Below are 24145 nucleotides of genomic sequence, written 5' to 3' on the forward strand. Positions count from 1 at the left end.
CCAGAAGTCTGTCTAGAGATTAGCTGACAACATAAAGCAGTGAGAGGCTGACTTATTCTTTTGTGAGAAGACCATGAGATGTGACTGATAGTTCAGTCTCTGCCACAGTGGGTTGCTGCACATAATTATCCTTAGGCCTTGTCAGACCTAAGGGGAAGGCCTAATACACCATAGGAAATTAGGCTCTGTGTGCTTAGTTAATGTCCCATCAGAGCATGGGAAAGCAAGACGTTTTGCAAACTGAGATTATACTAAGGTTTTTGGTTTGGGTTTTTGTTGTTGTTTTGTTTTATTGTCATTTTTAATGCTTTTCTACCATTACAATTGTGAAAAGTATCGAGAAGTCATACATGATCTCGCTTGGATTAGTCTGTCTTCCTCTGGGATTCACACTCGTTTATAGCTTATCAAATAACTCTTAAAATATAAGAGGGGAAGCGCTAATGGGCAGGCACTGATTAAAGTTGACATTTTCATATTCCCAAGAAACTACTGCTCAAGAGGAATAAGCTCTGAAGAGGCATTTGCAAATCAGTGTTTCACTCTGGTCTTTAGTGTTGTTACTAGGAACGAATTTGTGATTGCATTTGTCGCCTGTCCATATTTGGGAAAATGCGAGATGCTCAGGGTTATAACCAGTGATTATGTAGTAAAACACCTAACATTCTGATTGTAGCACACGTATTGCTTGGATCACCTTCAAATGAAGTGAGGTTCTATCTGTCAGTACTGAAACAGTGAACCGGAAGTGAGGAGAACCCGTTTTATAAGGTCTATCAGAGCAAAGGAGATTGCTTGTTATCTGTTATTGGTTTGGTTTTTAATGCATCTCGTTATCATAGCTCATTTGTTCTGGGTGGAACCTCAATCTTTTTTGGGAAAATGGTACTCCCCCCTGAGACTGACAGAATGTTTTGTCCTTTCTCACCTGTGATTTCGGAATAGCAAATACAGAAATGAGGGACAGCCCATGTTCAGAGATCCTGGTCTGTGAAAAGTGGGAGGGGGGCATGGAGGGGAAAGTAAAATTGTGGAATGCAATGTAACAAGTGCTGTCACTTAGGAAGGTAACCGTACGGTCTTCCTGGGACCTGGAGAGTTCTCTGTGGGGGACACAAGCAAAAGGAGACCTAATATCTGGGCATGCACCAAGATGTTGCTACTGACACCACCCATAGATAACATGTCTTTACAGGTACAACTGTCAAACTACACAGATAATGGGTTTCAGAAAGGGATTTCTAGCCACTCCTGCAATTTTTTTTTTTTTAGGTTTTGCCTTTTTTCATTTAAAAGTATTCAGACCCATGGATCTCTCAAGAATAGATATCTTTTGAATAATTCATTCATTAAAAACAAACATCAGATACTAAAGTCATCCTTAATTTTGCATTCCATTTATTTAGTCTGCATTGAACAATGCAGATTTAACTACAACAAAGAACATAACATCTAAGTTTTCAGTTAGAGCCCTTCGGTGAAAGCTTTGGGATAAAGCAATTATAACTTCCAAGTAATCAGGCCAACTCCAAGTTAGTATTAACCAGAACTATCATACATGTAAAGGAGAGTTATCCTCTCCAATATGGGGGGGGGGGGGGGAGCATACAGAAAACATGGCAAAGTAGACAGTATGAATAACAATGAAAAATATGAGAAGAACAGGTGGCAGGAAATAGCCCAAGGAAGAAAACTTTGTAAAAAGAGTCAAGTATCCATTTAAGATGTCAACACCTCCTAAGAAGAAAAATTCAATTTACAAGTTTCAGCTCTCTCCTTGTATTAAATGCTACTTTTCCTGTTACTAGATGTTGGTTTCTCTTTTCCAGAGTAAGACCACCTGGTTATTTGGGTGTTTATGCTTCTGTTAATTATAGTTTGGTCTATGATACAAATTTTTATGTGTCCACAACTTCAAGGCTTAAAAATAAATTAGGTAGTAGCTCTCAAGAAAATGTGGTAAGCCCCACCTTCCTACTGATTTTTAAATCTCTCATGGGTATGTATTTTAGGGCTAACTGGCTTTATAATAAAAAGTAAAGTGAGTAACAACTAGCTGAGCAGAGAATTCTCTACGTACCTGGGTCTCAGTTATTCTGCTAACACAGTGATAGGTAAGTAGATATGCAAATAAGAAAACTGAAAGGCATGTTAAATGTTGGCAAGACTAAGATTTTTAAGTCCTGATTCTGGCTGACCACATGGATACCATCTGTATATGAGGCTAGTCACCAGGAACCTGGGAACTTTACTGCATGAAGCTCTCTGCTACTTAAGAGAAGTCCAACGCTGTGTAGAATTCACCCAGATAAACTGGTCCTTAGACACTGATTTTTAGAAAGACTATGAGAGAATTACTTAGATTCATATTCAGGGCATAAAGACTATCGAGAAACAGGAAGGTATTGAGAGAAGCTGAGTCTTATTGGGGCAGCCTTCAGTAACCTGGCTGATCCCAGAACTGTCGCAGCAAAATCTTCTGGCTCAAGGCCAGGCCAGAATACTGCTGATGTCTGAATGGCGGGATAAGTGAAACATCTCACCAGACGCATTCCTGGGTTTTACAGGTAGCATAGCTTAAAAAAAAAAAAAAAAAAAAAAAAAAATCTAATACCACAAGTTGAGACTTACCCTGTTAGCATTAACATTATGAAATATTTCCAAAACACTAAAACAACGCTTAACCTAATACAGCATTCTATTGTCCCCCAAATAGGATTTTGTATTTTAAACCGCTTACCAAAACATGTATCTTACAATTTTGAGGTAAACTTCATTTTCTTACACAACCAAAAATCTTAAACTATCTTAGTACATTACCATGTTAACAGGGCATAGTTTAGTCTTCATGTGCAGTTTTCACACTGTTTAACCCAATATTTAAAAAAAAAAACAATGTAGTTAACATATTGTAGACAGTTTTAATATTGCTGCATATTCTTTGTAATCTCATTTGGTATAATATAACCACGTTCAGAGCTATTTTTGTGTATTTACAGTGAATAAAAGTGAACAGACCCACTCCTTCCTCCCCTTACTCATTGTAGACAGTTTTAATATTGCTGCATATTCTTTGTAATCTCATTTGGTATAATATAACCACGTTCAGAGCTATTTTTGTGTATTTACAGTGAATAAAAGTGAACAGACCCACTCCTTCCTCCCCTTACTCCCCCCCATTAAAGATAAAAACAAACAAGAAAAGATAAGACAACAAGATGAAATGAGATAAAGTTCGGGGAGGGAAACTCTAATCATTCAAGTGTAGGGGATGCAGAAGTCAGCTTTTTGCATCCATTCTGCATGCTACAGAAAAACTTTGAGACTACTGCCAAATATTTCCTAAAACCTTTCAAGAAGCTCCAGTAGATTTCTGAATTTGTTCCTTTAAAATTAGGATGCTCTGCCTTTGCTCAGGAGGCAGCATGGCAATCTGATCTGCAGTCAGCTGAAGAACCTGCATGATCAAAGCTGCCTTTTCTTGATCCTGTGGAGTTACCTGGCTCTGCCCAGGACTGAAACTGCTAGGCTGGCCTCCACCTTGCTTGCCCGCCCCCTGCATGCCCGCTCCCTGCATGCCCACTGCTTGTATGCCCGCCCCCTGCATGCCCGCCCCCTGCATGCCCGCCCCTTGCATGCCCGCCCCCTGCATGCCCGCCCCTTGCATGCCCGTCCCTTGTATGCCCGCCCCCTGCATGCCCGCTCCTTGCATGCCCGCCCCTTGCATGCCTGCCCCCTGCATGCCAGCTCCAGGATTTCCCACCCCTGAAATGCTTGAGACCTGCCTAGGTCCCTGAGGACCACCTGCCCCCATATTAATGGGCCCAGGTCCCTGGATTCCACCAGTCATAGGGCCTCTGGAACCGGGGCCAGGGCCGCGTATCTCCATCCCTCTTCCGTCTATGCCTCTCGCTTCCATCCCTCTGGTTTCCATTGCACAGGTCTCCATTCCTCTTCTCTCCATGACTCGTGTCTCTAAGACTTCAGTCTCCATGGCTCGAGTCTCCATCCCTCGGGAGTCTCTACCACCTCTGCCATCCATAGGGAGGCCCCTCTGATCTATCATGGGCCCCCTGGGCTCTCCCATCAGCAGCCTGGGATCTGCTAACGGCCCTCCCCTCATCTCATGTGACGAAGGGCCGCGGCCGTCATGACCAGAGGCATGGTGCATGGGGGGGCCCTGATGAGGTGGGCCAAGATAGCCTCTGGGCTCCACCTCTCCAGTGACTGAAAGCAAAGTCCCTCCACGTGGGTCGTTTGGAGCATCTCCCAGCAGTCCTCGAGGAGGCAGGCCCCCGGCAGTCATGGGCCCACGAGGTAGGGGAGCTCTAGGATCCGACATCTGCACCTGTCCCCGCTCCAAGGGCACCGGACCCACGCCGGGCATTCCAACCTGGGGCTGCATTCCTCCACCAGGGGTTAAGGCAGCAGGCCCCGGTCCGGGAACCGCGGCTGGAATCGGGCCCGGCGTCGGCATGCCCCCCTGGATAGGGGTCTGCATCAGAGGAGGGATGTCTTTGACGGGTCTTCTCGCCAGGTGCTGGGGCTGCGGGGCGGGAGGGTTCTGCTGGTTGAGCAGGACGCTGGGGCCGGGGCAGAGCGCGGGCCCGGGGCCCGGGCCGGAGACGGGCTGGGATTTGCCCGGGATCAGCGGGGTGACATGTATCTTGCGGTGCAGGATCTTCAGCGCGATCTCCGGGTCCATGATCCTCATGACCACCTGGGCCTGCAGCAGCGCGTAGGCCAGCTGCGGGTTCTGGAGCAGCATGTTCCGCGCCTCCTGGTGACTGTTCTGCACACACAGCTTCATCTGCTTCATGAGCTCGAACATCTGCTCCGGGGGCAGGCTGGCCACCGCCCTGGTGATGGACTCGGGGGCGTCCTCGGGGTCGATGGGGTCCCCGTACGGGGAGTCGATGATGGGCGCCGCAGGCCCGAGGCTCTTGAGCTCCTCCTTGTTCTTCTCGCTGGCGGCGTTGTCCACCCGCAGCGCCCGGCCGCTGAACTCGCGCCCGTTAAGGTTACGCATGGCACTGAGCGCGGTCTCCTGGTCCTGGTACTCGCAGAAGCCATAGCCCTTGGGCTTGCCCGTCTCGCGGTCGTACACCAGCCGGAAGCTGACCACCGAACCCACCTCCGAGAAAATGTCCTTCAGCTGCTCCTCGGTGGCCTCGTACGGAATGTTCCCCACGAACACGGAACGCAGCGACCGATCCATCGCCGGGTCTCTCACCGCCAAACTCGACATGATTCCGGGTGGGGACCCAGCGGAGAGCCGAGCCTTCCGACAGCCGTCCTCTGGCGACCCACACTTCCGCTGAGCAACGGAAGCAGCTCTCCTGCCCCGGGCGGAAACCTCAGCGCCGCGAGCGAATCGTTCCGCTCCTCCGCGGAAGCCGCGCCACCGCCGTGTTGCGCTCACTGCCCCAGCTAGTGCTTTCTGCCGCCGGGCGTTCGTGATTCCGTCAGCTGCTGGTTACCGAGAAGGACGAGCCCCTTCTGTTCTCCTCTTCTGAAGACTTACCATGGCGAGGCGTCCCGGCCGCCGGGAAAAGCTTAGTGCGGGCTGACCGCAGTAAAGATGGCCGCGGGGGCTTCAGCCTGGGAGCCGGGAGCGGCCGCCTCCGTTGACGTCAGGGGCGCTTTTGCTTCCGTTTACCGGGCGGGAAACGGCCACCCGAGGGCGGGTCGGGGCGGCGTGCTGCGGGCTCTGATGCCGGGGTGTCCTGCAGCCGTCGCTCCCTCCTTCCTCCGGTCTATTTAAGCCATGTTTAAACTGTGAGGTGAAAGTGCAGGCGTTTCGGGGCAGTTTGGGATTTGCTCCGGGACCTACAGCAGCCCCGGGTCAGGAGGCAGCTGGGGAGAGGAGCTGCCCGAGGCCCCGCTGGGGCAGGTGCCGCCGCAGGCAGCGGCCCCCGCGGGCGCGGCCCTCGCCCGTCTCGGTATCAGCCGGTCCTGACCGGAGTGCCTCCTGGCCCAGCACGTTTTATGGCCGCGGGGTAGGAGTCCAAGGCGTTCAGCCGCTCTCCCCGGGAGCCTAGATCGCTTCCGATCCCTGGGGACGGGTGCCGGGCTTTCGCCACCGCTGCCCTGGAGGGAGAAGCAAGCTGCCTTGGCTTTACGGCTGCTAGGTCAGAGGTCGAAACAGGTGGGGTGCGGCCTGCCCCCCTCATTGGGCCGGTGAGAGCCGCGAAGCGCGCAGGGCGGGAGAGGGCAAAGCTAGAATGCTTGCCTGCTCTCTCTCTCTTTCCCTGCCTCCCTCCCCCCTTCCTTCCTTCCTTCCTTCCTTCCTTCCTTCCTTCCTTCCTTCCTTCCTTCCTTCCTTCCTTCCTTCCTTCCTTCCTTCCTTCCTCCTTCCTTCCTTCTTCCTTCCTTCCTTCCTTCCTTCCTTCCTTCCTTCTTCCTTCCTTCCTTCTTCTTCCTTTCTTTCTTCCTTCCTTCCTTCCTTCCTTCCTTCCTTTTTTCCTTCCTTCCTTCCTTCCTTCCTTCCTTCTTCCTTCCTTCCTTCTTCCTTCCTTCCTTCCTTCCTTCCTTCCTTCCTTCCTCTTCTTTCTTCCTTCCTTCCTTCCTTCCTTTTCTTTCTTCCTTCCTTCCTTCTTCCTTCCTTCCTTCCTTCCTTCCTTCCTTCCTTCCTTCCTTCCTTTTCTTTCTTTCTTCCTTCCTTCCTTCCTTTTCTTCCTTCCTTCCTTCCTTCCTTCTTCCTTCCTTCCTTTTCTTTCTTTCTTCCTTCCTTCCTTCCTTCCTTCCTTCCTTCCTTCCTTCCTTTTTTTCTTTCTTCCTTTTTTCCTTTTTTCTTTCTTTCTTTCTTTCTTTCTTTCTTTCCTTCCTTCCTTCCTTCCTTCTTCCTTCCTTCTTCCTTCCTTCCTTCCTTCTTCCTTCCTTCCTTCCTTTTCTTTCTTTCTTTCTTTCTCTTTCTTTCTTTCTTTCTTTCTTCCTTCCTTCCTTCCTTCCTTCCTTCCTTCCTCCTTCCTTCCTTCTTCCTTCCTTCCTTCCTTCCTTCCTTCCTTTCTTCCTTCCTTCCTTCCTTCTTCCTTCCTTCCTTCCTTCTTCCTTCCTTCCTTTTTTTCTTTCTTCCTTTTTTCCTTTTTCTTTCTTTCTTTCCTTCCTTCCTTCCTTCCTTCCTTCCTTCCTTCCTTCCTTCCTTCCTTCCTTTTCTTTCTTCCTTCCTTCCTTCCTTCCTTTTCTTCCTTCCTTCCTTCCTTCCTTCCTTCCTTCCTTTTCTTTCTTTCTTTCTTTCTTTCTTTCTTTCTTTCTTTCTTTCTTTCTTCCTTCCTTCCTTCCTTCCTTCCTTCCTTCCTTCCTTCCTTTTCTTCCTTCCTTCCTTCCTTCCTTCCTTCCTTTTCTTTCTTCCTTCCTTCCTTCCTTCCTTTTCTTTCTTCCTTCCTTCCTTCCTTCCTTCTTCCTTCCTTCCTTCCTTCCTTCCTTTTCTTTCTTTCTTCCTTCCTTCCTTCCTTCCTTCCTTTTCTTTCTTCCTTCCTTCCTTCCTTCCTTCCTTCCTTCCTTTTCTTTCTTTCTTTCTTTCTTTCTTTCTTTCTTTCTTTCTTTCTTTCTTTCTTTCTTCCTTCCTTCCTTCCTTCCTTCCTTCCTTCCTTTTCTTTCTTCCTTCCTTTTCTTCCTTCCTTCCTTCCTTCCTTCCTTTTCTTTCTTCCTTCCTTCCTTCCTTCCTTCCTTCCTTTTCTTTCTTCCTTCCTTCCTTCCTTCCTTCCTTCCTTCCTTTTTTTCTTTCTTCCTTTTTTCCTTTTTTCTTTCTTTCTTTCTTTCTTTCTTTCTCTTTCTTTCTTTCTTTCTTTCTTTCTTTCTTTCTTTCTTTCTTTCCTTCCTTCCTTCCTTCCTTCCTTCCTTTCTTCTTCCTTTCTTTTTCTTTTTTCTTTTTTCTTTTTCTCTTTCTTTCTTTCTCTCTCTTTTCTTTTCCTCTTTCTCTCTCTTTTCTCTCCCCCCCCCTTCTTTTCTTCCTTCCTTCCTTCTCTACACCAACGTGGGTCACACTCACCAGCTCATGAGATCGAGAGTCTCAGGCTCCACCGCCTGAGCTAGCCAGGCGCCCCTAAGCCCAGATTTCTTAACCATGTTGGTCTGTCCTAGCTCAAGAGCCGCGCTGCCCCACAGGGTGGCCACTCGTCCCTGGCAGCTCCTGAATGCTGGAAATGTGGCTGGCCTGACGGAGAAATTGAACTTTCAGTTGTTAAAGGAAGATCCACCAAGTAAATTTAAAGACCCGATTGGTTTTATTAACCAATTCATGAATCAGGCCACACCCTATGTAGCAAGTACAGATTCACTCCCGGGAGTTGTACAGAATGTTTTCTTGTTTGTTTGGTTTTGTTTTTGTTTTTGATAGAGGATGGGGCAAGAAGGTTTTTAGCAAAGGAAAAGGATTGTTCCAGAGGAGACTGTTTCCTAGGGGGAGAGCAAGGGGTCTCGTCCTGCAGATGACCTCATCTTTCAGAGCAGGCTGGAGAGGACCCGGGTGACAAACTCACTGTTGCTGATGGGAAGGAAAATGTCCTGGCTGACCCAGTTAAGGCTACCTTCCTGGGGAGGTTGGAATTGCAACTAACCGGGTATTACCTGGATTTGGAAAGTTGGTCTAAGTGACACCATTTTGGGCCTGGGTCCCCCCCCTTTTTTTTTTAACAGTTTTATTTATTTTTTATTTAAATATAAAAGCTGATATCCAGGGACATCCGGGTGGCTCACTTGGTTGTCTGCCTTCGGCTCAGGTCATGGTCCCAGGGTCCTGGGATGAAGCCCCACATCGGGCTCCCTGCTCAGTGGGGAGTCTGCTTCTCCCTCTCCCTCTGCAGCTCCCCCTGCTTGTGCTCTCTCTCTTTCTCTGACAAATAAATAAATAGATAACCTTTAAAAAAAAAAAAACCTTTAAAAAATAAATAAAAACTGATATTCACTTAGACTACTAAAACCTTTTTAGTATGTTTGGAACAACTTGGGTATGAAATCTACTTTTGCAATGACAAATTTTATAAGTTTACTTTTATTTTTTTAAAGATTTTATTTATTTGACAGAGAGACAGCGAGAGCAGGAACACAAGCAGGGGGAGTGGGAGAGGGAGAAGCAGGCCTCCCACTGAGCAGGGAGCCTGATGCGGGGCTCGATCCCAGGACCCTGGGATCATGACCTGAGCTGAAGGCAGACGCTCAACGACTGAGCCACGCGGGCACCCCCAAATTTCATAAGTTTAATGGAAACATCAAGTATTTCTAGTTAAAAATTTAGCATTTTGGGCGCCTGGGTGGCTCAGTTGGTTAAGCGACTGCCTTCGGCTCAGGTCATGATCCTGGAGTCCTGGGATCGAGTCCCACATCAGGCTCCTGGCTCAGGGGGGAGCCTGCTTCTCCCTCTGACCTTCTCCCCTCTCATGCTGTTTCTCTCTCTCTCTCTCTCTCTCAAATAAATAAATAAAATCTTTAAAAAAATAAAAAAAAAATAAAAATTTAGCATTTTAATTGAGATGGCCTGTATGTGTAAATACATGCAAGATTTTGAAGACTTTTTTTTAAAAGTGAAAATATCTCATTTTATATTGTTTACATGCTGAAATATTTTTAATACACTGGATTAAACGATATATTTTAACAATGTCACTCATTTCATTTTTTTTAATGTGGTTACTTAAGGAAAATTAAGTTACATATATGGATCGCATTATATGTCTAAGGACTGCACTTCTCCAGAGTTTACATCTTAACTCCTAAGCACAGAATCATTTTATTCTACTATGCCTTTTGAGGGGATGGTGAAACTTGAAGTCACATCCAAAAATTGTGTCATGCAGCTTGAGTATCATGGTCCGATGAATAGATCTGAAATGACTAGTAGGACAGTCTAGCTACAAATAAGACCGAGCATCTGTTTATCTTTAATAGTTCATCAAAACAGGCTTGGGCGTAGCTATTCACTGAGACACAGGATAACTTATACCACCCCAGAAAATCTTCTTGCTGGTGCCAGCAGGGAGGGTCTGAGGACCCAGAGGGGTCCTCCAGGAGCAGCCAAGGGGGTACTTGGCTTCACATAGGATGGGAAATCAAGAGTGAGCCAGCAGGAGGTGAGAGAGGAGTTTACTGAAGATACAGAGGGAGCAGGTACATACCGGGCACCTGGGAGACTCAGAAAGGAAAGGAACGTGAGTCTCGTCTTTGTTTGGGGTCTGGGGTTTTGTGGGGGACCGCGGTCTGGTGTACGGGTGCCCCTCAGGCATCCAGGAGCCGTGAGAACAAAGACGAGGGTCACGCGTTACTCCTTGGAGCCCGGGGTCTTGGCGTGGAGATGTCTAGCTCGGGTGGTGCAATACGCGTATGATCGCTTCATCCTCTCCCGCTCCTTCGTTAGATGTTATCTGTTCTCGAGAAATCACCGACTCCTGGTCCCTGCCGAGGAGGACATAACGCTTTTGCATTATGAGGCATGTGTAAAGCGAGGTGGGGGTGCAGGTCTTAGCAAGAATGGAAGCAGGAAGAGAAGTAAAAAGCAGATTTTTATGGCGTCCTTCTGTTTCTCTGTCTCACTGCTAGTCAAAGAAATGGAATAGCCACCTGCCAGTAATGTGTTTTTCCCCTGTGCTGCTTTTATAGGAGGTGAAGTGGGGTGGAGCAGGGGAGCTGAGGCTGGTGTCATTCACGAAAACTACACACTAGTCAGTTTGTCTCTTTTCCGTACCATCTCTTTACAGAGAGAAGCCATGGCTTTTTTTTACACACACTCTGTGTGTAATTGTGTGTGTGTATTAAAGGTAGCAATCAGGAGGATGGTGAGAGGCTGTTAGAGTAAATTGTCAAGTTCATGAGAGGCGGCGTGGCTTCTCTGCCCATTTCCTTACTGCTGCTAGTGGCCGACCCAGTGGCCTCCACGCTTCAGAGTGTGTCAGAACCACCTGGGCCCCTGGCCTGTTAAGTTGGACGGCTGGGCCTCACCGCCTCCCCTCTCCAAACTCAGTACTTCTGCGGTGGGAGTGGAGAGTTTGCATTTCTGACTGGTTCTCAGGTTATGCCGATGTCCCTGGTCTGGGGAGCCTATTTTTAAGAATCATTGATCTGAACAAATGGACTTGAAGTGCTTTTGTTTTGTGGTCTTCGGTTTCCATTTGTATTGAGAACACTCTGTTAAAAGGTATGAGATATGGGTGGTCTTTAGAGAAAACGTCTTACTATCTTCATGCTGCCCTAGCAGAGGTAGTACACGCTGACCCCGCACTGAAGGCACCCTGGGCTCAAGCGGTGGGGGAGCAGAGTGGCTGCGGAACTCTGGGGCTGAACAGGCAGGGAGAGGACATGACGTCAGGTGTATGCTTTTTGCCATCGGTCTTCCATATTTTCTCTAGTCCCCCATTCCAAACTGGAAGATTGGTTTGCTATGACCCCCTTCATAAAGGACCAGTCCGACCAAGCACATACCTCAATGCCCAGGACACATAAACTAATATTTATTATTAGCCGAGTGGCCCAGAATTAACTAAGAGCTCTTAGAAACCTGTGTCTATGTCGTAGTACCAACACATAGTTTTCACCGATCTACTTGGAAGAACTTCCATTTTATATTGCTTTCTTTGCTCCCATAATGTTTACACTTTAGATATTTGTAACATGGCATAGAATCCGAAGAAAAACGTGCATGGCATCTTGCATGTTTCAGTGTTGATTCTTTCAGTAAATCAAAATACCAAGTATACTGACAGTGAGTAAACGAACATATCAGAACATATGGCCAAATGGGGGTCATTCTTCAAACTAATCACCTTTAGAAACTGTAAACCTAATCTATTGATGCTCCCATTGTTCCAAATGATTTTTAAACTCCTACCCTGACATTGTTTCAGGGCTCCATTTATAAGTCATAGTGGAGAATTGGTATCTTAACTCAAAAGTACACCCTGTTTTCAACAAAGAACAGAGTTATGCAACCAAATCACCTCTCTTTCAGACCAGACTTGGCAAAAATATGGTATGTAGCTATTTCCACGTACCAAAACTTACATCAGAATATGAAGATTCTATAGACAAAAGATTCACCATAGATTGAGAAGACAAATTCCAAAGAGAGGCACTAAAAATATTTCTCAAGTTCTAACTGGCATTTCTGAAACAAGTGTATGGGCCCTTCAAGAAATAGATCAAATGCACTCTTCCACGAAGTTCTCCCTGACCTTCCTCCTCCTTCCTCTAAGTTGGAAATAAGTTCATTTGCCTTTGCATATACACCATCCCTTCTCTGTATCTTATCTGATGATAGTAACTCTTCTACCTTGGAGTAGAATTCCCATTTTCCTTCTAAGCTATAACATCATTCAAGGAAAGAACTACATTCCCCTTTGTCAATTAACAAAGTACCTTGTATTTACTCTTTTATTCTGTCAATGTTTATTCTGGTAGCACTGGTAATACAGCAGTGAAAAAGATGAAGGCTTTCCACTAGCACAGAGTTTCGCTGAATGTGGTCTCCAGACCAGCAGCATGAGCATCACCCAGAAACATCTTGGAAATGTGAAGTTTGGGGCCCTACTTCAAATCTACTGTATCAGAAACTCTTGGACGTGGGGTGTCTGTGCAGAAATCTGGGGTGTAATAAGCTCCTCAGGTGATTCTGATGCAGGCTAAAGTTGAGAACCACTGAATTCAAGGGAGACAATCCTAGATAGATAGATAGACAGGCATACTTTGTCTTCTTCACCACTGTATCCTCAGCACCTAGGATAGAGCTTAGCACAGGTAGGTGCTCATTTTATTTGTTGAACGAATGATGAGAGGTGACCTTAGAGTTAGCTAATGCACAAACCCTTCATTTTATACAAGAGGAATCCCCTGGCATTGAATAACATGTCCCCAATCAGAGTGAAGACCTTGTCATTTTATTCCTAGGTCAATGATAGTTCCTCCATGTTACTGTTTGATAAAATAGATATGTAATGAAGCGTGCAGAGAGACTGATAAGGTCTAGATCATCAAGGAAGACTCGGATTTAAAGGATGGGTTATAATCTGGTATGTGTACACGGAAGATGGAGAGAAATAACCGGGAACTAGAAAGCGCCAAAACATTTTTTGATGCCCTCAGAGGAAACCCAAAACGTAGTTGGTGAGTAGTGTGATTTAAGGTTGTCTTTTGGGACGGATTGTGAAAGGTTTTGAGGATGCGATTTATGAGTCTAACCTTGATGCACGAGTCAGGAGGCATTCTTCCTCCTTTCTGAAACATGGACACAGAATAATAATAGCTGAGTTTAGGAACACCAGTCTTCTCCAGTCCTCCTCCATGAGCTCTTTCAGGCCCAGACTCTCCTTGTTTTAAAAGTTTTATTGTTAATTGAAGCATAGTAGACATGTAATACTAATTCCACGTGTACAACATAGTGCTTCAGCAACTAGAGACACTACAAAATGCTCACCGTGAAACACGTGGTCACCGCCTGTCACCAAAGTTACGGCGCTATTATTGACGTATTCCCCGTGCTGTACCTCCCTGTGACTTACAACTGGGAGCTTGCACGTCCTGCTTCCGTTCACCTTCACCTGTTGCGTCCACGCCCCCACCCCCACCACTGCTTTATCTATAGCTGTCTCTTTCGGTGTTGTTTGGTTTGTTCATTTATTTTGTTTTTTAGATTCCACACATAAATGAAATCTATGGTATCTGTTTTTCTCTGTCTTATTTCGCTTAGCAGATTACCCTCTCCAGACTCTCCTTTTTAATCCCCTATATTATGTTTATTTATTTATTTGAGAGAGAGAGAGAGAGAGAGAGAGAGAGAGAGCCTACAGGGAGCAGGGGCAGAAGGAGAGGGAGGGGGAATCTCAAGCAGACTCCACGCTGAGCACAGAGCCCGACTCGGGGCTCGATCCCACAACCCGGAGATCACAACCCGAGCTGAAACCAAGAGTCAGATGTTTAACCGACTGAGCCACCCAGGCGCCCCAATCCCTTATACTTTTTAACCTAAAGTGTGGCAGTTACTCTTCCCACATTTAACATCTTCTGCAATCGGCTCCATTCCCATTACTTGCCTCCCACCTCCTCCTCTGTTCACCGTTCTTTCTTGGAGATGTCTTTTTTTCTCTCTCTCTCTCTCTCTTCTCATCCCCTCAAATCTAAATCCTTCCTGTCCTTCAACACTCACTTCAGAGACTTCCTTTTAAAGTATTGACTTAGCACCCAGTATCTCCTTCTACCTTGTATCAGCAGCCCTGGGATTCTCCTGTTACCCCCTGACGCACAGAACCTGTGTCTGATTTTTATTCCTCATATTGCCTGGCCCAGTGCTTTTTATATTCCAAGCACTCAGGGGATATTTTTCAAAAATTAATAGCAGATCATCTCATAATAACAGATAACATATGTTAGCCAAATGGTAATGTGATTGGGTTTTTAGTTCATGACACACTTTTCCCTGGGTCCCCCCATGTGGTTTGGACTACAGTCATGGGAGGTACATACATGTGTATCCCGATTTTAGGGGACTGTTACGTAGAACTTTGCCTGACAAGAGACTCATTTAAAATACAGATACCATTCATGAAAGCTAACTCTGAGCACGAAATAGGAAGGAGGCCCTTTGATAAATGCTTTATAAAATGCAATATTGTATTTAATCCTTTCGACAACCTTCCTGAGATAAGCAGTCATCCTGTCAATTTACAGCTAAGAGAAGTTCACTATTGTGACCATGTTAACTGGTCAGGATTTGAACTCACATCGTTTGACTCAAGAACCCAAGCTCTTAAATTATTCCATTAAGTGAGTTTCCTAAGGATACATAGCTAGTAAGTGGTAGAGCTACAGCCTGAAGCCAGGTCTCTTGATTTTAAAATTCCTGTTTCACAATTAGTAATCATGGGTCATTAAAGCTTGGACACAATCTCCCTTGGCCTTTTTCCTGATTGTCCTGATTGATTAGTTATAACTAATTGCAATTTTGACATCACTATCAGTGCTGTGGCAACAGATGGACCATAAGGTGTAAAAAATGAAGCAATTGAGAAAATGTTTTTTTTTTCAATTTGCAAGGCTATAGTTAAACATCACATACAGATTTTTTTAAAGCATCCGGTTAGATAGGTAGTAAATGCATTTTTCATAAAATGAGAGCCCAGATTTCTCAATCCCCAAATTAGGTTTGTCTTTGACGTTTTTCCCCAATTCTTTTTTTTTTTTAATTTTTAATTTTATTTTAAGTAATCTCTACCCCCCAAAGTCGGGCTTGAACTCATGACCCCAAGATCAGGAGTTGCACACTCTACCCCCTGAGCCAGTCAGGCACCCCACCTGACTCTTTAAATGTATTTAATATGCAACAATGTACAGAGGAATACATAGTAAATTTCATTTACTGACGCAAGAGATGAGTCGCTTTGATTGGCAAGAGGAAGACCTCATGAATTTGGAACTACAGGGAGTATGCCATTCCAGGACTAGAGGCTTGGAAGAGGCAAACATTCTCCCTGGAAGCGATTGTGTAGTGCAACACTTTTTTTTTTTTTTAATAGATGAAGAAAATGAGACCCAGGGAAGACAAGACACTTGACAAAGTCACATGCCCAGTTCCTGGCCTAGTATGTAACGGGATCTAGATGTTCCAATTTCCCATCCAGAGGCAGTAAGGTAAAGGGTTAAGAGCACAGACTTTGACATCAGAGAGACTTGGGTTGTCTGCCTGGTTCAGTAAGTAGCTGTGTAGCCTTAGAACAATTACTTAACCTCTCTGTGCTTCCATGTCTATGAAATGGGAATGATATCACCTCTATGGACCATTGTATTGATACATGACATATTTATTTTTATCATAATTTGTTCTGCAATTATATTTCTTAAAGATTTTATTTATTTATTTGACAGAGAGAGACACAGCAAGAGAGGGAACACAGGCAGGGGGAGTGGGAGAGGGAGAAGCAGTCTTCCCGTGGAACAGGGAGCCCGATGTGGGACTCGATCCCAGGACCCTGAGATCATGACCTGAGCCGAAGGCAGACGTTTAACGACTGAGCCACCCAGGCACCCTATTCTGTAATTATTAATCTACATTTGTTACACAGAACTAGTAGCAGTAGATAAAGCATCTTAAGTGCAAAGAGACTTAAATTTTAGTCTAATACTATTTATTTTTTAGTGTCTGTGTTCATCTTTGTCTTTGAAGGGTTGGCCTGAGTGAACTCATGGTCTGTTGTCAGATTATCTTATTTCAAAAATTTGAGCTCGCATCATTTGACTTAAGAACTCACACTCTTAAATTATTAGTCCATGAAATGAGTGTCGCAAGGATCCATAGCTAGTAAGTGGCAGAGCGACAGCCTGAAACCAGGTCTTTTGATTTTAAGATTCCTGTGTGGATAGCATGGCCATTGTCACTGGGGGTAGGTCTGGAGTTGAACATGGCTACTGTTTAGGCTCAACACCATCGGACGCTTCAGTGAGAATTTACCAAGGTGGTGCTCACTAGGTTCTTCTACTAAAGCCTTGAAATGCACTTTTCCAAATATTCAGTTGGCTGACATTCCACTTTTTCATTTGCATTAGAAGGGCCTGCCTGAACTCTGACTTGTGGAGGATCCGGGCTGGTACAGCCCTGCCTTGGGCCGGCACGCCGGGTACCTCTGTGAGCGAACGGTCCCATTCAGGATGTCATTAGCACCTCTGCCTTTGAGCGTGCCCTGGCAGATGCAGGCCATTTCCTCAAATGCAGGAGAAGCATGACTAACTGGACAAGAACCAGAGCTCCCTTCTTCTCCCTTTAGGCTGTCACCTGAAAGAACAGAGGGAGACGTATCCCCATAAACTGTGGAGAAGTACAAGCCCCAAAAGCAGGGTCTGAATAAAGACATCCTGTTTAAGAGGAGCAACTCATGAGCCTTTCTTCCTGGGACCAGAACAATCCAATACCCAACTTCAGAGACACGTCTCAACCGCCATTCCCTTCAGACGCCGGCCTCACTCTTCTGAGGCTCGACTGGCTGATCCAATGAGCCTGTATTTATCCCAAGTTACAGGAGAGAGGCTATTGTGAAATACCCGATTGAGGCCATGGAAACACCATGGAAGTCAGTGTGGTAGCATGTATTTTGGATTTGTTATCACACTGGAGAAACATTATTTCGGCCCTCCCCTTCAGATTTGCCATCGAGCAGTTAGATTCTCCAGGGTCAGATATTAGATAAAAATGTAAAATCCAATGTTTATAGCAAGGCAGTCGCTAATACTTTTTGGTGCAAGTGTGGACAAGGCCTCCAGCCCCGGGAAGCCAAAGGTGGGGGTGTGGGTCTGTTAACGACGCTCTGCCATGTATCGGGGCACGCCGGCTGTCCAAACAAAATGCCACAGATTGGGGGGCTTGGACAGCTGAAAATTCTCTCACAGTCACGGGGGCTGGAAGTCTAAGATCAAGGTGCCACCATGTTTGCTTTCCCAGAGGCTTCTCCTTGGTTTGTGGACGGCCACCCGCCTACCATGTCCTCACGTGGCTTTTCCTCCGTGTGCGTGAATTCCTGGTGTGTCTTCCACTTCTTCTAAAGACCCCAGTCAGGTTGGACTAGGGCCCCACCCTTATGACCTCATTGAACCTTAATTATCTCTTTAAAGGCCCTACCTCCCAGTAATGAACATCAAGGTGAGTGCTTCAACGTATGAATTGGGTGGGGGGAGGAGAGAATCGACCCAATTCAATCCACAACATGCAGTAGTAATGCAGTCATCTTCAAGAAAAGAAGGACTGGAGCGCCTGGATGGCTTAGTTGGTTATAAGTCCGACTCTTGGTTTTGGCTCGGGTCATGAGATTGAGCCCTGCATCAGGCCCCGTGCTGGGCATGGAGTCGGCTTGGGATTCTGTCTCTCTCTCCCCTGTGCATGCTAACACACGCTCTCCCTCTCTCTCTCTCTCCTCTCTTATTTCTACCTTTATTTCTCCTCTGCTTGAAGAAGCGGATCTCTCTGGTTTCTCTCCCTAGTCCTTTGACATTCGAGGTGCTCTTCCTCAGGGTTTTGATTTACTTGCTACAGATTTGCCCAGAGAGAATGATTTATTCCTCTGAGAGCAGATTCCAGCTTCCTGGGAGAGAGAATTTAAAGGCCCACCTCTAGTCTCATGCTCATCCACACTGAATCCAATATGGGAAAAGGACCGAGGCCAGGGTGATAGCGAAACCATCTAACAACCATGTGCAGAGGCCCAGCAATTTGCTGTCGTGGGAGGGACCTTACAGACCTTTCAGCCTGGAATTAACCTTCCGCACCTGCTGGGCCATGGAGAGGCCCAAGACGGGGGCACTGGGAGACTCAGGACAGTGGCTATGTATCACCAGATGCAGATTCGCAATGATTTTAAATGCTGGTCCAGCCATCCTGCTAACAGCTGAAGATCTGCCCTGGTTGCCCATCGGTTCCAAAAGGAGCCCTTGCTGGCCTACCCCTGGGAGGGGGAGGGGCCGTCGTGAGCCAGGCGATCCGCCTCCCACCAGGGAGAGCTAGCACACCACACTCCTCTAAGTCAGGCCCTCTGTCTCTGCAAAAACAAAGCAGGAGCTCCCCAAATGGGCCATTTCCCTATAAACTTTTAAATACCCATTTACAGATAGGAAAAAAACAAACAAACAAAAAACAGCCTGGTATAAAGCAGTAAAGAAACAGCCGTCCATTCATGATCTTCAGAAAGCTCTCGCTGCATAGAACGTGTGATTTTTCTTGACGGGGGGGAGAGCAGACATTTTTAAAATATCAAACTCTTCCATTGATCATCTGAAAATATTGAGACTTCTGATCTAGACAGTTTAATGAGACCATAAATAGTAACAATTCCTTGGTTGACTGTGCTCGTCATCACGACCACCTGCCATTTACCTGGGGCTGGCTGTGCCTTCTTCCTCACAGAGCCGCCAATGGGAGGACTGCCCCTTATTCATCTCCAAGATGTGTGCCAACCCCCCTCTGGCTCTGGGGGACAAAGCAAGGCCTGCAGGGAAGCCGGCAGGTGCAAATGACCTATTCTTCTGGAGCTCAGCCTTCTGTGAGCTCTGGGAATGGAATTGTGCAGCCCGTGAGGGGTCCAGGGAAGAGCGGCTGAGGCCAGCAAGGAGGCTGAGGGGAGGCTGAGGTTTTCCTGCAGGTTCAGTGCTCTGGGGTCTGAGCACTTGCTGCTGGGCGTTCATTCGCACCTGCAGGACTGACACAGGGGGGCCCGGGTTCCAAGAAATCCTCCTGCAAGCACGTGTCTGAGGATGGGGCCAGGGCGGGGGGGGCAGGGGCAGGCATGCATCTCCAGCAGGAAGGAAGCGGACTGATGCGGTTCAGATCCAGCACCACCCTGATCCGTCTTTAGGAACCCTTTCACGCTTCATTCCACTAAAAGGGGTTCAGCGTCTATTCTGCAAACATTCACCAGGCGTGTGTGATGTGGACGGTAGGCTCCGAGTGTGACAGGATGCGGACTTGTCAATGTGGTACCTGCTTTCAGTAGCACTTTTCACTAGCAACTTTTATTAGCTTTTATCTCAAACTTTCACTGAGGTTGGATGGTGTTGAGATTCAGCTTTGCAGTAGCAGAACAGCTGTGCCTGCAAGGGGTTTCTGTGCTGCCAGACGAGAGAGAGAAGACAGGGTAGGAGCAGACAGTTTCCAAATGCGTTTTTGATTTGTTTGATTTCCTCAGAGGTGTATGGAAAACAAAAATATAATTGCTGTTTACCCGCTGACCCTCTTGCTGAGGTTGAAGATAAAAAGGAATTTTTTCCCCCCTTTATGACTGAGAAAAAGGCTGTTCTTTGTCTTTGCCATGCTGGGTTCTTTATGCTCATATACACCTGAGGACGGAGGATTATTACTTATAGCTGATTGCATCCGAGTCAAAGCCAGTGTAACTCAGGCAGCCCCTCCACCTCTCCAGCTGGAATCGGGGGTGTGGGCAAGCCTGCTCCTTGGTGGCTGGTGGTACGTGGTTCCCAGGCCATCGATGCTACCAGCAGCTTATTCTCTTTTCCAGCGTTCTTAAACTCTAACCTTCAAACAAAGCAGATGATCACTTCAGAGCCATTTTCAAGTATAGCATACATACAATATGACCGAGTTTATTTCTTAGTTAAATTAAGTTTCTCGTTTAAATGTAAATATTACTTGCATTTTGACAGAAGCAACACAAATACGAGATTTCCTGTGACCACCAGACTGTTCACAAGGGAAGCATCCTAAGAGTTTGCTCACCAGGGACAGTCGGGTCCAGCTGGTGTTGGTCCCTTGATGCTGTCCTGTTTGTGGGGCTCAGCAGCTAGTCACATTCTTTAAGGACTTGGTTGCCCAAAAAGGCCTTTCTTATTCGTACACTCTCTTCCATTAAAAAAAAAAAAATCCTCTCTCCTGTTTCTGAGGTTGTTGTCCACTCTATGAGTTTCTTTCTGACCTCCTTTCCTCCAAGTACAGAGTATGTTTTCCATCATCTGGGTAGAAAACATTCTGTGCTCAAACAAAGAAACAAAGTCCCGCCACCTCTGGTTTCCCTCCCGGGGGCTCCCAGGCAGTTCTGATGGCTTGCCTGAAGCCAGAGCTTTTGGGAGTGACTTCCTTTTGAAGCACCATTCCTTTATGCAGGAGGTAACTGTCAGTAGGTGTAAGGGGTTGAGTGAGAATGCAGGTGAACAGACTGCTGGAAAAGTTAGCTTGGGGGAGAGGGTTTGGGTCACGCATAAGAGAGAAGCAGACATGTTAATGAACGGGGTCGGAACGGCCAGGACCACGATAAACCAAGGGAGCAGTGTGTCTGCATTCTTGTCCTCATTTCTCTCTAAATCGTCTTTCCGTTTCCATCTGTGTGTTAAAATTATTGTCAGCGCTAATGCTTGTTCACAATACTGTTTAAAGAACTAAGGGTTTAATAGACAACAGTGTCAGGACATAACTCTAGGGGCCTTTTATACGCAGAGACCCTAGAACCTCACAGAAAGCTCGTGAATCCCACTATTACTGTTACAGTGACAAAGCCACATGCTCTCCCAAATGCTTTCTCCGTAATTGCTCACCCACCCCCGCAACAACCTTGGGAGGATTTTCTGGTGGATGAGGAAACCGAGGCACAGGTAAGGGCAAAGAATCCGCCCTGGGTCTTAGAGCAGATAAGAGGCAGACATGAATCCAAGCAGTCTGGCCGAGGGAGATTGTTCGTTTAATTCCTGAAAGTTCTCGCTCATTTTTTGTGCACTCAGAATCAGTGCTTTATCCCCCTGAAGGAAAGGTCCTCTTAAGTTTCACCGTTAGCCACATATCCTAACTTTTTCTTGCCTTGTCAGCTGCCTGTCAGTTTTGTGAAGAAATGCAGCATGAAATTGACAGGAAGAAACTCTGAAATCTATAACCGCATGGCAGAATATTGAAAAATCTTCACCGAGGCTCATTTTGTCATTTACTGTATAGCCTTCAAACCAGCTGCTGGTGGTGCAGGTGATTTACTAGACACCATTTAGCTAATACGTTATTTCGCCGAGAAAATTCATTGTGCCGAATTCTCCTGTCATCTTTTGTGGTTGCTTACTTACAAAAACAGAGTGCCCAGAAACTCTGAATTATTTTGCAGTGGGGAGAAGACAAACAGAGAAGGCTATTCATTTAAGCTGCTTCAAATGGAAATCGTCACTCTGAAGAAAGAAATATACGTGGAACCAGATATATACGATTCTTGGATAAAGGGAAACACTTAAAATGGCACATTTCTTCTTTGCAAGTTCAGAAGGCATTATTTATTAATAGGGTATTAAATTACATTGAATACTTTCTAGGCTTAAAGCTAGGATGATGAATAAAAAAGTGTTTTCCAGGCTCTTAAAACACTAGGCACACCTGAGGCGCATGTAGGTTTGCGTAATGCAAGTGATCGTGTTTGGCGTATGAACGTTAATGTCAGACTGGTATTTGTACAATGCAGCAGTATTATACAGCTTCCAATGTCTCCTCAGGAAGGGACATCCAGACATTATTTCAAAATCTCAATGTTGTTTAGAATCTAAAAGAGAGCCCCTTAAATCCAATAGATGGATACGCACTATTATTTTTCTTTCTTACACGTATATAATGCTTACATCTTGTATGTTCAGATTTCTCTGTACAGAAGAGCAGAGTGGCCACCCAGCCCGTGCATACACCACGGAGAGGCTTGGCTTCCCTGCCTCGGTCAAGCAGACGACTAAGGCACATTTAAGATGAAGAAGAGCGTAGGATGGGGAAAACTGGGGCAGTCAAAACGTAGAGTTTTAGAAGAGAAAAGGGCCTCTGTCTTGTCTCTTGAAAGACCAAAGAAAGAGATGTAGAAGGAAATAAATGAGAGAGAGAGAGAGAGAGGTAGGCAGACCAATGGGCTTGGAGCTATCAGCAAAATGTTCATGTGCGCCAGTATGTCACCCCGATTGCTGAGAATGGCAAATCCACCAGTAATGACCATGACATTTTCCTGTCCCCAGGGAAAGACAACCATCCATTCTAACATTACTTGCACCAGGAGTTGTGAAATGTCGGGAGACACTGTTCATTGCCTGCAATCACAGATGCTAGAAACAGCATGTATATGAGCAGTGAATTAGATGAATTGTATTTATTATGGCTACATATTATAAAATATATTCTCTTTCATAGAATTACATGCAACAGTTTCTAAAAGGAGGGGAACATTACATGTGTATTTATGGAATAATGTCCTATAGATTTATTTTACTTTATTAATTTTTTTAAAGATTATCTATTTGAGAGAGAGAGAGTGAGAGAGAGTGCATGAGCAGGGGTGGGGAGGGACAGAGGGAGAGAGAGAGAATTCCAAGCAGACTCCCTGCTGAATGCAGAGCCTGACACAAGGCTCCATCCCAGGACCCTGAGATCATGACCTGAGCCGAAACCAAGAGTTGGATGCTTAACTGACTGAGCCACCCAGGTGCCCCTGGATATATTTTAATGAAAAAGAGCAAGGTACAGGACAATGTTATAGTATACCCCCATCGTTTGTCTACCCCCCGCCGTTGCAAGGGGATGTGGATGCATGCATGTATGAGCTATAATATTGGTAGACTCATAAGGTATTTCTAAGGGTATCTAAGAAACTAGTAATAGCAGTTTTACCTGGGTACAAAGACTGAGAATTGGATAGTAAGGTTTGTTTTGGCATGTTGTTTTTTACTGTTGGACTTTATTTCCCTGTGTTCCTCTTCTCGTCCCCTGACAAAAGCATTTCATTAGATAAAACTTAGAGTTCAGTTTTCTACCATTTGTCAAGCTTCATGGATAGATTGACAAATCAGAAAAGAATTCTCAGAGTAGCATGCGTCAGAAATCCCTCTAGAAACTCGTGAAAATACAGATACCTGGGTCCCCTCTAAGCAGGTTAACTAAAACCTCTGGACGCAGAGTCCTGGAATATGCATTTGGAATGAACATCTGGACCCAAACCCTCAGGGGTCTGCAGAATTCCCTCTGAGAGACACTCGATGTGAACTCATAGGGCTCACGTGCTTACGTGGAGGGCATTTCCAGAGTGAGCCATTCAACCCCGTGAAGATGCAAATCTGCAATGACCACCTTAGAAAAAACATCCGTGAAGAATAACAGTTATTATTGTCATTATTGGTGGATCTTCTATTGACTTCTTCCCACCTGAAGGAAGGGGAAGTGTGGCCATTTTGTGCAACATCCTCCCTTCTCTCTGAGGGGGGTGATGTAAAGAGCCTTCATATAGAAATCTTCTCTTAGAAAACTTAGGTATACGCACGTTACCTTTAATGGTATTCACTGAAGACAGAGGTGTTTTTATATACGCCTGTGGGACCTTGCTTTCTCAGACCTTTGTCAGGAGACATGTGAGCCTTGGTGCCGCACATCTCCTGGGATTATTAAGATGCCAAACCATCTCGCCTCCTTTTCTCAACCCTCACTTCCCATGAGTGCTGAGGCTGTGCCATGTGGACGCCATGCACACCTCATCTGAACCACCTTGTCTTCCTTGCTTTTGCGGCATGGCGGGCCCCCATCAGCCCTGCTCCCGCAGAAATGGGACACTTCACTGTTTCTCTTCTCCCACTGCTTGCTTCTCGCCGGCCCCAGAGCCTGTCCCGTGAAGGGTGGAGGAAGATTTCCACAAACTTCCACAAGTAAATTGACCTTTTGTTGTGCCATCAAGCAGAAACC

The 24145-nt window shown here is 46.0% G+C and overlaps 2 protein-coding genes across 3 annotated transcripts in view; one reads left to right on the top strand and one right to left on the bottom strand.

The window, feature by feature from the left end:
* The window catches only part of PRKG1 (protein kinase cGMP-dependent 1), a 1232275-nt gene that overhangs the window by 682027 nt on the left and 526103 nt on the right, over positions 1 to 24145 (top strand). The gene's annotated exons all lie outside the window — the stretch shown is intronic.
* On the bottom strand, positions 3051 to 5307 carry CSTF2T (cleavage stimulation factor subunit 2 tau variant). Its single transcript, XM_028104584.2, has one exon. It carries the CDS (start codon positions 5246 to 5248, stop codon positions 3353 to 3355), a length of 1896 nt encoding a protein of 631 aa, XP_027960385.2. The 5' UTR covers positions 5249 to 5307; the 3' UTR covers positions 3051 to 3352.

Source organism: Eumetopias jubatus, unplaced genomic scaffold (genome assembly GCF_037043125.1).
Source record: "Eumetopias jubatus isolate StellerSeaLion01/CBP00866 unplaced genomic scaffold, mEumJub1_p1.0 scaffold_17, whole genome shotgun sequence".
NCBI lineage: Eukaryota > Metazoa > Chordata > Mammalia > Carnivora > Otariidae > Eumetopias > Eumetopias jubatus.

What these genes read in the sequence shown, in the direction of transcription:
- CSTF2T (XM_028104584.2), bottom strand. Translation starts at nt 5,248, where the DNA reads ATGTCGAGTTTGGCGGTGAGAGACCCGGCGATGGATCGGTCGCTGCGT.